A 16632-nucleotide genomic window follows, 5' to 3' on the forward strand; every position below is an offset into this window, starting at 1 on the left:
ACATCGAGATTTAAGTTCATGGCCTCATCACAATTATTAAGACCTCCATTTCTCAAGTAAGCGCATCGAATCCTATAAAATCATTCATAAGCCCGGAAATTACGACTATAGTCCTTGAGCGACCCTGTTGCGAATTTTCTCGCGTTTCACGACAATGATTCCGCAGCGAAACCTCGAAGACGCGTTTGGTGCAAGAGAGAAGAGATGCGCCGTCAAGGAGATCAGCTGCTATAGACACAGCGATGATCGGGCACAGGGCTCGTTTAGGGCAATTGACGGTAGACGCATTCGCTGCACGGGCTCGCAGCTATAGTCTCGTTAGCCGTAGGAAGCCGTAAACTGACCAATTGCTCTCGACTCGATTGTGTTTCGTGTGTATACGCGTATTTACTGCGTCACACACTGCGCGGCATCGTATCAGCTGCGAAAGAGATAAGAGCCGTGTGTTCTGTATCTTAAAAATAAATTGATATAAAACACCTGCAGCCACACACAGTCGAAATCAAGAAATCCTCGGCTTTTTACGCACAAAGACTTAACCGCAGCAAAATAAATAAACAAACATAGCGTGCCTGCGATATTAATCAGGAGAGTAAATTTATACATTGTTATTTAAAAAACATTCCCGACAAGTCAACAACACGACTTTTAACGCGCGAGGCGAAAGTTTATAAAAAATAATCCAGCAACCTAATTCGAAAGTTATGCCAAGTATTTTTTTAAAAATAAACGCCGAAAAAGCAATATACGCTATTTGCGGAGCGGCGCGTCGAGGAACCGAGGAGTATATCGGAAATCGTAAAGGGAAATGCATAAGAAATTAATCCCTTGCTAATTTTAAGCAACAGTAGTATTTAGGTTCGTCGACCGTTTCTCGTGCATGCTGTATGCATTCAAGAAGCGATAAAGAAGAGCGAAAGGGTGGCTTTGCGAAAGTACGAGCGAAGCGAAGAATGTCATCTTGTTTCGCGAGAAAAAAGATATGCTTAAGCCACGCGTGCCATGTGGCGCCGTGGCGCCCGCATTTTCTCAGTCCATTCGTCTCTTTCTGGAACAGCTCGTATTTTTTTCGAGCGACTCGCGAAAGAGAGAGCTTGGTCGCTGAATCTTATGAATGTAACGGACCTCACTCGGTATATGATCTTGTAATGCTGAGTTATGATTCCTGTATTTTCCAATATGTATTTTTATGCACTTCGGTGTGCCTTGCCATACTCGACATTTTCTACTTAAGTGCAGTTATTTTATTTTAACAGTAGAATAATTGGATAACCGCATAATTTGTGAACAATAAGCAAATGAAGAGACGTACTCAAATTTCATTTCAGTTACTATAAAAGGAATCGGATACGTATTTCATATTCCTTTTGGGACACAAAAATTCTGAGATATCACTGAATCATCCAATGTTCCAGGCTTAACTTTGGAATATGACTATTTCTTCCATGAACCTTTCTTTTCACTTCCACTAATCGAACGTGATTCTTCGAAGAGCGATTAAAAAATGAAGAGTACTATTATTTATTTACATTAGCGAAAATTAAATTGATCAATAAAAAACGGGAAGTATACGGCCGTTAAATATCTAGCGCTCTCGGTATATCGTCGAGCGGTTGGTGGTCGTGCGTCGCTCGAGAGAAAGAGCTTGCGGGTAAACGCAGCGGCAATTCGAATTCCGCAGAGTCCGAATTCCACGTTCGATCGCGTGGGCCGGTGGCGCCGATTTTCGATGGCAAAACACGTAGCGCGGATTAACGATAGTCGTAAATAATTCGGCGCGGCTGGCTCGCGCGCATTTCTCGCCGCTTACTAACCGTGCCAATGGTAACACTGGCCTATTTGGGAAGCTCTCGAGCGAGCTTAAATTTTAAAATGCCCTTGCGCGGAGCTTTTCCGCCATAAAACGCGGCACGTGTACGCTAGATTTAGAAGTATTGGGATATAAATGTTAGCGACGTCGAATGATATTTTTTTTTTAATAAAAGCTATATGAAAAAAATGATTACTATATTACAATACGATAGTTTAAATATTTGGTACATAACATGTCGTACCCGTTGAGTGAATAAATCTTAAAATCACAGTCTCCTAAAAAATTCCTCGTCGCCGCTCTTGTCTCAGAGACATAAAAGTGTCCCATAAATGTCGTCTTAAATTTCAAAAACAACACTCAACTGTTAACTTACAGACTATAATGCGTCGCTAACGATTAAATGATTTGTCAAAGCTGACCATTTGAAGTGAAATGAGAATAAAACTCATAGAAAATTGTGTAGAGTTCACGATACATCAATAAAAAAAAAAAAAAATTGAAATTCTTTCACTTATTTTCGCATGAAAAATTGAATCATAGTAAAAATTGAGAAACGTCATTTATTTTCTACAAGATATCCTTAATCCTACTAATCGACAAAAATCTATCAACTATCTGAATACTGCTACAAAAATTAAGAACTAAAAATAACGAAACAAAGTCGTGCATCTCTCATAACGCAGAATGACTCGCAAGTCTCTCGGGCATCTCTCATTTATTTCTCGCGAGCATCTTATAGCGCATTACATCTCAGAAGCCCAAGTCCACTGAGTGTACATCGAGCGAGAGGGGGTGACGATCGCGCAGCCCCTTCGGTCTTCGCGACGCCGCGCGCATAAAGGTGACTCGGCGCGTCGAGCCTGTCCCATACGCCGCGGAACTTCCCGTTAGAACCGTGGCTCTTCTCTCCCGCGCCGAGCTTTTCTCTACTTTGCACGATACATCATCAGGAAGAAATTTTTTAATTTTGTGCGCTGCTCTGTACTGTGAATCCTTAGAGACATTTTTTTTCGAAAGTGTTAAACAGTGCTACAGGCATATCACATCAGCTTTGGAAAAAAGTGCGAAAGATCGAGATGAAGGAGAGAAAAGCGAAGATGTTCGCGGTAGCACTTCTGCTGCTGGCTGCTGGCGGAATTTGTGCGATGGACATACACGACGAGACAGAGGAGGAGTTGAATCGAGCTTGGGATTCGCAGAACGTGCAAGTGAACGTCGAAGAAGTACAAGGAGAGCTTAACGAGCTGCGGAAGCAAGAAGCTTTGGAGAAATTGAAGGAGGTATAGTTTCGAGCGCAAAGCTCCAGTATCGATTCGTTGGAATTATAATTTAGATTCTGAATTCTCACTCGAGTGCCTTTTGATTTTCGAAAAGATTCTGGGAATACGAATACGTGGCAAACTGAAGGAGGAGAGCCGAAAAAGCGTACCGCCGCAGTTTATGATGGAGCTCTACAATACCGTGACCGATGCGGATGGCAAGACACGTGTAAATAATCCTTACAACGCCAAAGTCGTGCGTAGCTTTACCGAAAAAGGTAAACATGAGCGAATAACGCCTTTGTTCTGCAGATTGCAAAGCTATAAATACTATAAATAAAGGAAATGGCAATTAGCTGAAATTAAGTTTAAATACAGTTTCGTTACTATTCACGCAGCTTATTACACGTTTCTCTTATCTTCGTCCGATTGCAGATAGCTCGACCTCCCATTTTTACGTTTTTAATGTATCTGCTCTTGAGCCGAATGAGTCAGTCCTGGAAGCCGAGCTGCATTTATACCGGAAACGCTCCTCTCCGAAGTCGATGCATCCTTCGGTTCTGTCATCGCCGTATTATTTAGTAAGTATAACCACGTAGCCTTTGAATTTTTACGACTTGTAAAATTCAACGTCCGAAGCATTCAATAAAGTATTTTAAACTCTAAAATCAATTGCAGATCCGAGTTTACCAAGTTTTGCCAGACAGAAGTTTAGACGAACCCGATCTTCATAGACTGCTAAACGTCCATTATGTCGGTGCTTATGCTTCAGGATGGCAAGTAAGTGACGAACCATATTCGGCCTTAGCAACATAAAACTGTGATAGAGAGTTGATTTTAAATGATTTTTTTGTCTCGATCAGATATTCAACGTGAAACAAGCGGTCCTCTCTTGGATGTCCGGTTCGCCGAATCTTGGCCTCCTCGTCACGGCGACGACAATATTCGGCGATTTGGTAACAGTCGAGTTCTCACGCCGCGACGATTATCGCCACGACAAGCAGCCTATTCTCGTTCTATTCAACGACGATGCCGATACCAACGACTTCACCATTCGTCCATCGAATACTTTGCAAATGTACGACAATGCTGATGAGCTAGATGAAAACGACGAGGAAGAACTGGTTAACGAAGAGGCTTTGCTGGAAAACGAGATGACGGAGGAGGCTCGGAAAGTACGAAACAAGCGGCACGAGAGCTCAAGAAAAGGACAGCCAGAGGAGGTACCAGATTTGGGCGAGGATAACAGACCGGTGATATTTCAGAGGCAGAAGAAGGATCGCAGGCAGAGACAGAGGGATGAGAACGGTATCGCGCTCCCACGAAGGAGGCATGGTTAGTAAGAACTTGTTTTACAAGCGTAAGATAATTTTTTCAAGGCGAATTGTGTCTATTGTCATTAAACGATCGAGGAAATCAAATTCGATACGCTAATCCAAAAATTGAGTAACGACGTAGAATCTCGTTGATTATCGGAACAAATTGATGTGAATTGAGCGATTAGATCTCTACTTCGTCATTCTAATCACATCTCACCCAAAACGTTTTTATTACTCTACCCAGGTTTCGTATCGAAGCGCAAGAGTCTCGAACAGACGCTCACCTCCATGGACGTTTACTCTCGAGCCATGCTGAGAGAACAGCTACAGCTTGATTCTCGCAAGGAATCGACCCACTCGACTCCGAAAATTAGTCAGAAGAGATCCGTATCGCATCAGTTTCGCGTGGATGAGTCTAGGATCAGGAGGGATGCAGCGACCATCGAAGCTGCGACCGAGTGCAAGAAAGTCGAAACGGAGCCCTGCGCAAAGCGCGATCTCTATGTGAATTTCAAGGATATTGGGTTGACGTCGATCATTGCGCCTGAAGGTTACGCGGCATATCAGTGCCGAGGACATTGTAAGTCACCCCTTAGTCAGGAGCAGAAGCCTACGAATCATGCGACGATACAGGTGAGTTAATTGGCTCTTTCTATTCGAATATTGAAACATGCACCATTGTTAATCGATTAATATTTGTTTTCAGGGAATCATGCACAAAATGAATGTAGCGCCTAATCAAGATGTCAATATGCCTTGCTGCGTTCCCGTAAATTTGTCGAGTATCTCGATTCTCTACAACGATGACGAACGAGACGGAGTTGTATTGAAAAGTTACACGGACATGGCAGTTGTAAGTTGTGGCTGTCGTTAGAGTCTGCTGTATACCTATTAATGGGTTGCTTATTTCGCATCGAATGATATCTCGTTTATACCGTGATATTTAAAAATTGTACATCGTTATTATTCGTAAACGAAAATTTTTATGACGATTGTGATGCCGTGAGTCGATAGACTTATTATTGTTTACGTAACAAAACATTAGGAGTATGTATAAGTGAAAGAAAACATTCCTAATAACTACTATTTATTATTTATTGTATTGGTATTATTATATATATATATATATATATATATATATATATATATATGTGGGTGTGTGTGTGTGTGTGTGTGTGTGTGTGTGTGTGTGTGTGTGTGTGTGTAATGAATCAAAAAGTGATTTTTAATCAAGAATTCGTTCGGAATTCATGAGAACGCGTCTTCAATGTATATATTATTTATGATATATTTATATTGACGTTAGAGCATGTAACAAGTATGGATGAACTGTGCCAGTGAATTCGAATTTTTTATAAAGGAAACAAAGATTGAAAAGTTTTATTCAAATAAGTGTCTTAACTAGTTTAGAAGATCATATTTTCATAAAAGTGTGACTGTATATTGTAATAAACACTATAATCATGCGTAATAAAAGCATTTATTTATTGCTTTAATATTCACAGCAATTACAAGTACACTCTGATCATCCTTGATAAGCCTGATTCTTATTTACCTCTTATTTGCCTCAATTTCATTCTTTCCAACTCAAGAAAGAAAATCGTAGCATCATATTTCTGTATGAGAAAAGTAGAGGCAATTTTTGTTCGCATTCATCATCAGACTAATCCGAGAAATTACGAGATCGCGATTACGCAGACTAAAGTAAATTGGACGAAACGAGCCGCAGAAATCTCCCGTCCTTGTTTCCTTTTTCTTTTTCTTTCTCCGGTCCGTTCAATAGCTAACGGCATGATTTGCCTGATCGTCTTGGTATATCGACGTCACCGCGACGCCTTTGCATTCTTGAGATTCACCGCTATTTTTGATTCTCCTGTGATTTATTGCAGTAAAGATTCGATTAAAAATAAACACAGAGAGACCACGCTTCGCCGCATTCCACGCAAAATTTGGATCGTTACACATAGCCGAACTCTCGTCGGTATTTCTTTGTTATTGTTAGAATTGTGTGTCATCGGGTAAAAATTCATTACAACTTTATAAGGTAGACTGCGGATCGAAATAAATTTGTTGGGTTTTACTCGAATTAATCGATTGTTTGCAATACGTATTCCGCTGTATTCTGCAAGATGCCTATATGATATATAAAATGTTGAAATGCTGCTGAGATGCTTCATAAAAATGGTATACCGCAATGGATAAGTCCAGTATAATTATAGAACCATAGACTGGTTTAAGACGAGTAAGTGTTACATTTACAGTTTGAAATATATAATATTTTTCAATCTATCCGACGGTATTTTTATTTGTGATTTCATCGTCTGAGAATTAAAATCATTAACAATTTTGCAGAACATGTCACCACTGAAACCTATACACTGACTTCAGTTCATCGGACCAAACAGAAAATAAACATTGGTGGAATATCCTGGAATTCAGGGTCAACTCTCTGGTGCCTGCATTCTCTGTCGGAAATAATTCTAATTCCGCATGCGAAACACTCGCAGAGATTAAGCACGCGAGCGTAAAAAGGCCTATTCGAGTGTGGAAGCAAAAGAAGAAAGAAGAGCATCCCACATATAGCACACGTCGTGAGTGTGTGCGTGCGTGTGAAATCGGAGTAAAAGAGAGGAAGTCGCACGTGAGTCATCATCGCCGGCGCGCGAGCTGTGCGTATAATGCACGCAGGTAATCCTCTCTTCCCGCATCGCGTCTTTACCTGCACCTAACGTGCAGCCGAGGCCCTTTCTGTACTCGCAAAACCAGGCGACTCGACCTCTGCAAAAGGCGCGCGCAACGGAAGGAAAGAAACTGTACAGCACGTGTGCTCTCCCATGAGTATATCCTATATACAATGCACTGCGCTACTACTGCAGGCTGCGCGCGTCGATCTCCATGGATACCGTTTGCAAACAAACTCTGACATTGTTGCTCGCACGGCGACGTCGTCCCAGTGCCAACGTCGTTCTTCTCGAATAAAATACTCCCTTCCGTCTTCCCGGCACGTCTCTCTGGACCATGGTGGACTCGTGGGCCTCGGATCTCGACGTCACGAGCAAGAAGGTGAGAGCGGCGGGATTTGAAAGCCGACCGTTAGGCGAGTTTGAAATCACTCTCTCGGGGAACAGGTTCTCTCGAGGGGCGTTCGATTATGTGCACACACGGCTAAGCGACCGCCTATGGGTGAGTGTGCATGTGGGCAGTCACGCACGCGTATATGCGCGAGACTCGAGAGGATCTATAGAGCATCGGATGCGCTTCATTCGCTCTAGGAGTAGTCGCGCGTATCGATGAATCCAGGCGCGAGCTCCGGACGACTGTTTTCCTGACATCGGATCGGTTTTTGAGTTTCGAAAATTAACGTCCTACACTGCAGTCCGGTGTGGTGCGATGTGCCGGAATCGTGTACCGATCGGGTGGTGTTTGGAAAGATAAAACTGCACGTCATGAATTTCATCAGGGAAAATAGTAATCGTGGAAGCGGTTCGAATACTTGATTCGACTCGGTTCGTTTTTGTTACAAGACATGTGAGAATCCATGGATATAAAATGTAGAGTTTATCGCAAAATTTTTAATACAACATCATAGCGCGTGAAAACGTTTAGGGAGTGCATTTCGGCCAGTACAATCACAACTATGAGTTCCAAAGATAAAAGTAGTATTTTTAGGGTATGTCGAATTTATTATTTTATTGCTCGCTTTGAAATATATGTAAAATTGTATATAAAAGAAGCAGTGAGTTATAAAGAATTGCTGATTATTGACTGAACGTATACCGTGAAATCGCAGCAACGTAAATATGTTTAGTAAATTTGATTGAATTGCACCCCGCGACATTTTAGAGCATTTATTTATTCTGATAAACTTCGAAGGTTAAAGTTTATAGCTGTTCTGCAAGCACTAGTTAAAAAGTTTTAACTTTTTCGATGGTTTATACAGCAGCATCAATTTCACTTGTCTTCTTTATTTATACAGCTAAATTCTGCGGATGTTCATTTCATCTATAGACGCTATTCGATCCTAGGAAAGAAAATAGAAAATATATTATTTTCAGTTAATACCCAGATTAGGACGACGAGCAGGTCACGGCAGTATACACGAAGAGAAGAACGAAGACGATCTACTCGACAGTCCTGAGTCATTGTCTTCAGGAAAGTCGTCTACTAAAGGGCCAGCACCTGTTGCGCCGCCTCGAGCCAGAAAGACCGGATGGGGTGATGATCTCAAAAGCGCAAAGTACCCACATTGATTGCTTTTTAGAGGCTCATTTTGATCTTTGATGCCCAACATTCGACCTAATTGTTTTCTTTTCTTATTATTTCAGACAAAGAGGAGTATCAGCGGCAATCGATCAGTAAGATATACCTTTTTGCTATAAAGTAAACCCAACTATACAATGAAACATATTAAAATTTTTTTTTACAGAGATCGATTTTCCAACAATAACAGAAATTCCAAAGAAGATGGTAAGAAATCGAAACCATAACTGCGGTTTCCAAACAAGAAAACCTATTTCTTTACCATAATTATTATTAATTAACATATGTTTACAGATATCCCCGTTATACCAGACTTAGATGAAATTATTGAAGACACTGGTGCCTTGGATATTTCTAATGCACCCTCGTAAGTTTTTCAGGCTTTTTATATTTTTGTCTTCATTCATAGATATCCATTAATGCAAATGTTTATACATTCCTTTAGGGTTGGATTGAATCGAGCCGCAGCGGCTTACAAGGAACTAGATACTGATCTCGTTAAAAATCAACTACTTTTGACCTTGGATGACGTCGATTTAAGTCTACTGACAGAGAAGTTATATCCAGAACATCTAGTTAAAGAACCCGATGAAGTTTGGAGTTGGGAATCTTTATTTACTCAAGTAGCTTCGGAAATAAACAGTGAATCACAAACGAAAGCTGATGAAAAGAATTAGTGAATTATTTCTGTTACCCAGAGAACAATGGTCATGACTGTTATTCTATGTACCATGAAACGGAATAATTCTAAAATAAGTGTATTTATTGTGTATAAATCTGAGTACAATTTTTTAATGGAGTATTAAATATATTTATATGAAATGTATCGTATCTTCTTTAACCTGTAAAATCAATTTTATGAACAAAAAAACTGTTTGATTTTGAGGCAAACCACGATACTCAATCATCGCCTCAAAAAAGAGAAACTACGTGTGCAACGACAAAAAGGGCACACTGCAGAACTGCAGCGCCTTGTATATGGAAGCGACAATTACCTCGTCTGACCTATTCGATTGCCCCCCAATTTGGAAATCGCGGTAGTTCGAGGAGCGACGTGAAGACTCGACCGTGCGGGCCTACAGGTGCCAGGGGCCACGAGACAGGCCTCGGTTTGTAGGCGCATCGGGAGCCGAGCACAAGCTACTTGAAGCGACCACGTGACAACACCCACTGAGCAGATCTGCCATATATCTACTAGTTAGCGATCAATGTTCAGCTGTGCCATCACTAGCACACACTTCCAAAATAACTCCTCGACTCGCGGTCTTATATACTAACCTCTATCAAATTTCTGCACTTGCGAGTTTCGGAAAGCAGCTTTTTATGCTAGCAGCCATCTAGTGGGAGAGCACAAAGATTAAACGAGCGCGAAACGTCTCTCTTTTTGAAGTTTTTAAAAGACTTTTTTAGGTAACAAGTATACTTATTTTTCTTATTATCATAGAAAATTTTGTAAGACTGCCTCGAGAATCTTTAAATAACGCTTCAACTCTCGCTTCAATCTGTAAAGTTGTCCTGAAACGTTATTTTTTTATTTTTTACTTACGACAAAAATATATCTTAGAGAGAACCTTTTTTATTCATTATGTATATATTTTTACTTTTTTAATATTAAACATTTATAGGTATATGAGTCTACTAATTTTAAGTTTCTATCCGCGACAATGTTCAAATCGTTTAAAGTACTATGACACTTTATAACCATGAAATTTTGTTATATACTACTTGAAACATATTTTCGAAGAGATTCAGAATAAAAATTGCACGATGAAGTAACAATTCATTATTATAAACATCAAATCAGCAATCGAATCGAAGCATCAAAATGTGTCAAAAATAGTATCAAAGTATGGAATTTCTGAATCCTACAGTTAAGAATCTATCCAAGGAGTATAAAGATTTTCCTCCGGGATGCGTGCATTGTCCGAGAGGGAGCAAACCAGGAAATCCTGGTGTATTTGAGGAAATTCATAAAAAGTTTGATAACTTGAATCCGAATTTATTTAATGGTATGAGAATCATTGTCAAAAAAATCTTGAGCAACAGTTTTAACGTGACTCATACAATTGCCTTATGCTCACAAAACTCTGATATATCAGCCAATCAAATAGGCGAAGAGAAAGAAGGATACAAGTTCGCAAGTTCGTATATAGGAATCAAAAGAGTTGGATATAAAGAGAGGTATCCAATACTGTATGGTGATATTACTCCAAGTGGTAATTTGACAGCAAACCTTATACAGACTATTGGCTGTAGACTAAGATTTAAATTTGCGACGCAAGTCAAGAGGAACAAGTTCAAAAATTCAAAAACAGCTATAGAATATCGTTCAGACGACTACACGATTACAGCCTCTTTAGTAAATCCACATATTCTTAAACAGGAAGGTTTGTTACTTCTGCAATTTTTACAAGCAATCACATCAAGAGTAACGCTGGGAGCTGAAATTGCTTATGAAATGAATTCTAAATTGCCAGGAAGGCAACAAGCAAATTTGGCTCTTGCTTTGCGTTACAGTACCGGTTTCTGTACGTTTTCGTCTACATTTGGTCAAGCCGGCGTTCGCCTTTGCTATCATCACAAGCAAAGCCAACAATTACAAATGGGAGTTGAATTTAAATCAAACTTCAGAACACTTGAATCAGAATGTAAAATTGTCTACCAGTTAGATCTGCCACTGGCTGACTTAGTTTGTCAAGGATTTGTGGACACACACTGGAGAGTTGGAGCAGTTCTTGAAAAGAAACTATATCCCTTGTCTCGGGCATCGTTAGCCCTCAGTGGGCTAATAGACCACAATAAACAAAATGTTAGTGTTGGTATTGGACTTAATATTACATAGTACCTATTATAATACAAATTGTAGATGTATAATAAAATTTAGATGAAATAGTGAAATACCACACGCTACCGCTGCAATAATGTAATAACTTAAAATTTGTACAGCTTTGTCGTTTTGTATAAACAATAACTAGTGTACTTATAAATGAGAATAATTTTATAAATGCAAATTATTTTAATTTCTTACATGATTGCACTGACAGTGTTTCGTCTTTTCTTATGTAACTTATTCATATAATTTATTTATTTATTTAATATTTACATAAGTTCTAAGAGAAATACAGAATTAAGATACGGATAGGTCAAAAGCTAAAGACGAAGCTCTTCAGCTTTGACCGGAATTGCGGCAGTGCGGAAATATCTGAAACGCTCCGCGGAAGAACATTCCGAGACCTTCTCAATCTGCTAATAGTGGAGAAGAATCCAAAGTTCACGAAGAGGATTCTTCTTGGAGAGGTCGATGATTTCGGAGAGAATAAGCTAGTTACCTTATGTCGAATTTAGCAGTGATTGCGTCAATTAATTTCGCAATATTTTTTTGTACAATATTCTCTTTTTATTTCACATACTTTGGAAACAAGCTCTTAAGATATGTAAAGCCAAATTTAGTCAATGCAATACGCGCACTTTTAAAATTTTAATATTAATTAAGTGTTCTTGGTTTTCATAAATAAGCCTACTCATCCCCGTTGGCTATTCGTTCATCATCTTCTTCCACATGTAAGTTCGTTTTTAATTCGTCCAAATTCACTAAGATTTTATCACTAATAATGCCGTACGTATCGTCCGCGTGCTCCAAAATATCGCAAATTAATGGCGATTCTACACCTAGTACGTACTCGCACATTTTAGGTTCCAACAAGTACAATGAGACGCTGGACGGATTTCCCATAGGATTTGTAACACACTTTAACTTTACCTGTAAAAGAAAAAATTAGCAAAATTCAAAGACCTATTTTGTAAGAAAAAAAAAATTTACCTCAGTTTGTCGCGGTTTTCCAGTTTTATCACAGATGGTACCATGACTATAAAAGTGTGATAATTGCTTTCTTTGTCCAATAGGTTTAGGTTTTTTATTAGGATTGGCATCAATCCATTCAATATGCTTTTCTTTGTTGAATACACCAAGACTCACAACTGTTTTTGATCCACTACTTTCAAGGTGATATTGGGTCACAGAACGTCCATAGCAGAATTCATATTTCCACCAACCAGTTCCCTAAACATAATTTCCAATTAAAGCTAAACTTTCACAATATTTTTTTTTAACATACGCACGATTTTCGCGTTTTTTAAAATTAGGGACAAAAGTAGTCGTTTTCCGACCAGCGGGCGAAAAAATGCAGCAGCGGGCGCAAAAGTACTTTTGCGCCCGCTACTCAATTCATTGGCAAATCTTCTAAACTCACATGAAATTCAACAAGTGCAGTTTGAAACGCGAAAATCAGTACATCCGTTACAAAAAATATGGTGTGCACCAAGGACTAAGCGGGCTTTTTAGCTTCGTGTGGTTGCAGTACTCGTCTGCGGCTCGTAAACATCCTTGCCTTCGGCTCGGGCTAACTCGCCTTGACTCGTACTGCGAATTCCACACTCGGCCTAAAAAACCCCACTTTACGCCCTTGGTACACAATATACTATTTCTTTCTGTATTTGAGAAGAATAATACTCACTCCGTTCAAACAATTATGCCCACTTAAAAAGTTTTCAACTGAGTTACTCTTGGCCAAATTATTTCCTTGATCAATCAAAGGATTGAGGGTATCATCAAGATTGTAATGTTTCCAGGTTGAATCAACAGGATGAATTTCGACTTGCACTTGAGGTTGTCCATCCTAAAATAATCAGATCATTGTTAAACAATGCAAATACTAATAAAAAGGTGATATGAATGTATTGATGATTTGAAAGGAAAAATGTACATAGATTAAATTAGCAGGTAATGAAATATTATGTATGAATAAAAAATAGTACATTACGATACTTGTGACTTAAATGGTTATTTTTTACATGGCGCAGTTAGCACCCGAGCGTAGCGAGAGCGCTAAGCGCCGTGTAAAACTGAACCATTTAAGTCAAGATTATCGTATAAAATTTTATAGCACAGACCGCTAAAATCCGCAAGTCTCGCCTATTCGTGACTAAAGTAGTCCTTATTTGCACCGTGAGGTTAGCGCACGAGCGTAGCGAGTGTGATAAACACGGTGCAAAAAAGGACTACTTTAGTCACAGATAGGCGTGACTTAACAGCGTATTTTAGCTACACTGTGCTATAAAAACATTTATCAGGTAGTATAAGTAATAAGATAGTAGGGAGTAAGTAGTAATGGAAAATCTGATGAAACATTTAATTATATAGTACATTATTGAAGCGGATTTGAAGTATATTTAGGAAAGTTGTTTCTTTAGCATTATTAAAAGAATGAATAGCCCCTGCTTAAATGCTACATGAATATAAGTTTAGTACACTGAAAGCAATTGATAATAGTCAATTGTATGCTTGTAGAAGAGATTCAATAGAAAGCAGATATCCCGAACCAAAAATTCATAAATATTCTAACCTGACCATCCTTATCAACACGGAAGATCACATTGACTTTTTGAGGCTTCTCATCCTGAAGAAAAAATCATCAGCACACATTCTTGCAAAACTTTTGTAAATTAGGAAGCTTTTTTAGGTATTTGTTGTGAATTTAAGTATTACAAAACGTAATTATCTTTTTCAAATCAGTATAGGAATACAGGTAAAGGAAAGCAAATTACAATAACAAAAGTTAAATCAAAATGCCAAGTCATTAATGCAATCTAACAAAAGAAAAATTCTTTAAAACTGAAAATAAAAAATATCAGTGAGAGTTTTAATAAATTCATTAATTACCGTAACTTTCTGATGCTTCAGTTTTGCACTTTCTGCTTCTAGGGCCATCAAAGATCTTGGTTTCTTTGGAGCATTATCCAAAGGCCTGCAATTTATTTTGTTTTCACCAGTATCATGAGGTTTGTAGTCTGGATGACGACAGAGCAAAGGAGTTAAAACAACAGTTTCATATTCACAGGTTGCGGTTTCTTTTATAGAATAAATTTCTTGTTTTCCATGTTGATAACACACGTATAAAACTTTTATCGATCTTGGTTTATTATTCAAATCACACATAGTTCCATCTGTCATTTCCATTTCTACATAAGGCATATTGATTCCATCTATTTTTTTAACAGGTATCTCTGTCTTCCTGTTTGGATTTTTCGCATGTTCATCATACTCAGCTGATAATTTTTTAATCTGAGCTGCATCATATCTGCCTAATTCATATTTCTGAATTTTGACTTTCTTGCCATCTCGTTCTTCATGATACTGTTGCACATATTTTCCATGACAAAGTTCATATGTCCAATATGGCTCTATCTGCAATATGTAGCCAATGAATAAGTATGCTCAACAACCCAATTTAATTTTAATATTTGTTACATATGTATACATACCCTGTAAGAACATGTATTTTGGTTAAACAGTAAAGTTAAAAATTTTATTGGATTCGGGCCAGTATATACTTCTTCTTGTGCAATTTCTTGTTTTGCAGTCTCTGGAATAAAGCATTGGTACTTTTCGTTATTCGCTGTTGTTATCGTGTAAGGCTCTGCACCAGCCTGAGAGTCCTGAAATGTTTAAACCACATACATTGCTTATTATAAATTTATGATTTTGCTGCTCCTAAAAACGTAATATTAAAAATTAAAACAGTTTTGCTATGATTCAAAGCGTTAAGAATTTTGTTGCTTGTCAAGTGTGCTACATTCATGTATGAAAATACCACAGGGCATCTGTTTATTTCTGTTTATTGAAAATCGAATCCTGAACATCGGGAAAAGACCATTCAAAACATTGCCAGTTTAAGGGGAGGTGGGAGCTATAGCTTCGCAAATCCGTCACGGGGTATTTAGTATTTCAAATGCCAAAAAAAAGAATTAAAAGCCGTATTGACATTTTCTATCGGTAGAATGATTTACTTATCTCAAACCTATGGCGCTCTGCTCATTATATTGATGAAGTTTAAAATTAAAAAAAGTTAATAAGTGAAATTGGTGTTTGAGGTTGGCGCTGTAATCGCATAAACACGCGTAAACACCCGCCTGTATTTCACAACTTTTACAAAAACCAAAAGTCCGATTGGTATTTTTTTTTCGGTAGAATGATTCACTAAACTCAATACTATGGCGTATGGTCTTGGTTTTTCATTGCAAGCTTTATTAAAAAAGTTATATGGAACAGAAAAACAGTGTTTTCAGCTCCCACATCCCCTTAACCTCAAAGAAACAACAAACCACAACAAAGCGTTTGTTGGTAAAGACTTACAAGCAAATCGACTCCAATTTTGCCTGGCCAGCTGATCTTGAATAGCACAGTGTCGTCGAAAGCCTTCAGATCGTATCCGAAAGTCAGTACGAGAAAATTGACTAGAAGCAGGGAAAATCGACAGACGCAAAACCAAGACATCTTCGCTGAAGTTTAATCTCGCGCACTTGCTCTCTAGTGATAGTCGTCTTTCCTGATCCTCAGATATTTTTTCCACCTCGTCTGCGTCTTTCTTTCCCTGTCTCCTCGGAACACCTGCGGGATTTTGCGCTACGCGAACAGTGCGCGTGGAACGGCTGAAAAAAACACATTGACAGATCGCTCATCTGCGGACTTTCGAGAATCCGTATAGTGTCGGAACTCGCGAATCGCGATATGCGGTGGTGTGAATATATATAGGTATAGTTAAAAAAACAGTCCACGTGTTTCGTCACCAGTGGCGTGTCTCGCGCGTCATTGTTGACGTTTGAGGGAGACTTGGGCCAATGGGCGAGTGCGTTTCGACGGAATCGACGAATTAGGAATGTTAACATGCAAGCAACGAATATAGACTTAATATAGAAGAACGGTCACGGGTTAAATTGAAGGGACGAAAAATTGGGGGACAGCTACAGTGTAGTATAGGCTCTACGTGTATTTCAAAATGGGACCCCGGCGACAATACTGACCGTCCTTCTATACCAAGTCTATATTTGTTGATGCAAGCTCGGCCCAGATGGCGTCTTGGTTCCCAGCCCCAAACCCGTGTTAAATGTATATCTATATGAGTTAGGTCACGTGATACACACA

At 38.9% G+C, this 16632-nt stretch overlaps 4 protein-coding genes and 1 long non-coding RNA gene across 7 annotated transcripts; 3 read left to right on the forward strand and 2 right to left on the reverse strand.

Annotated features, from left to right (window-relative positions):
* The first annotated feature begins 2688 nt into the window (after nucleotides 1–2688).
* Nucleotides 2689–5305, forward strand: Admp (anti-dorsalizing morphogenic protein). The gene is made up of 7 exons (NM_001301363.1): nucleotides 2689–3093; nucleotides 3188–3350; nucleotides 3508–3653; nucleotides 3751–3852; nucleotides 3936–4407; nucleotides 4636–5024; nucleotides 5098–5305. The coding sequence occupies exons 1-7, from the start codon at nucleotides 2890–2892 to the stop codon at nucleotides 5263–5265; spliced, it is 1644 nt and encodes a 547-aa protein (NP_001288292.1). The 5' UTR covers nucleotides 2689–2889; the 3' UTR covers nucleotides 5266–5305.
* A 1410-nt stretch (nucleotides 5306–6715) lies between these two features.
* On the forward strand, nucleotides 6716–9473 carry LOC100121116 (intraflagellar transport protein 43 homolog). 2 transcript variants are annotated; one of them, XM_001604652.5, is made up of 6 exons: nucleotides 6716–7454; nucleotides 8447–8628; nucleotides 8717–8746; nucleotides 8818–8858; nucleotides 8946–9018; nucleotides 9097–9441. In XM_001604652.5, the coding sequence occupies exons 1-6, from the start codon at nucleotides 7410–7412 to the stop codon at nucleotides 9326–9328; spliced, it is 603 nt and encodes a 200-aa protein (XP_001604702.1). In that variant the 5' UTR covers nucleotides 6716–7409; the 3' UTR covers nucleotides 9329–9441. The 2 variants fall into 2 exon arrangements, with proteins under 2 accessions (XP_001604702.1, XP_008217712.1); XM_008219490.4 differs by lacking the exon at nucleotides 6716–7454 and adding an exon at nucleotides 7608–8061 and having other exon boundaries at nucleotides 9097–9473.
* LOC116738508 lies at nucleotides 8054–10311 on the reverse strand. The gene is made up of 3 exons (XR_004344611.1): nucleotides 10223–10311; nucleotides 9930–10153; nucleotides 8054–8412 (listed from the first exon to the last, which is right to left on the reverse strand). It is a non-coding gene; the product is annotated as an uncharacterized LOC116738508 (long non-coding RNA).
* A 3-nt stretch (nucleotides 10312–10314) lies between these two features.
* Nucleotides 10315–11549, forward strand: LOC100121090 (mitochondrial import receptor subunit TOM40 homolog 1-like). Its single transcript, XM_008219491.3, has 2 exons — nucleotides 10315–10660; nucleotides 10751–11549. The coding sequence occupies exons 1-2, from the start codon at nucleotides 10501–10503 to the stop codon at nucleotides 11491–11493; spliced, it is 903 nt and encodes a 300-aa protein (XP_008217713.1). The 5' UTR covers nucleotides 10315–10500; the 3' UTR covers nucleotides 11494–11549.
* Nucleotides 11550–11709: 160 nt separating this feature from the next.
* Nucleotides 11710–16503, reverse strand: LOC100121066 (endoplasmic reticulum lectin 1). Of its 2 annotated transcripts, XM_031924120.2 has the most exons (7): nucleotides 15844–16503; nucleotides 14973–15146; nucleotides 14371–14895; nucleotides 14054–14107; nucleotides 13166–13327; nucleotides 12472–12711; nucleotides 11710–12411 (listed from the first exon to the last, which is right to left on the reverse strand). In XM_031924120.2, exons 1-7 carry the CDS (start codon nucleotides 15982–15984, stop codon nucleotides 12169–12171), a joined length of 1539 nt encoding a protein of 512 aa, XP_031779980.1. In that variant the 5' UTR covers nucleotides 15985–16503; the 3' UTR covers nucleotides 11710–12168. The 2 variants fall into 2 exon arrangements, with proteins under 2 accessions (XP_031779980.1, XP_031779981.1); XM_031924121.2 differs by lacking the exon at nucleotides 14054–14107.
* Between the last annotated feature and the right edge of the window lie 129 nt (nucleotides 16504–16632).

This window comes from Nasonia vitripennis, chromosome 2 (assembly GCF_009193385.2).
Source record: "Nasonia vitripennis strain AsymCx chromosome 2, Nvit_psr_1.1, whole genome shotgun sequence".
Lineage (NCBI taxonomy): Eukaryota > Metazoa > Arthropoda > Insecta > Hymenoptera > Pteromalidae > Nasonia > Nasonia vitripennis.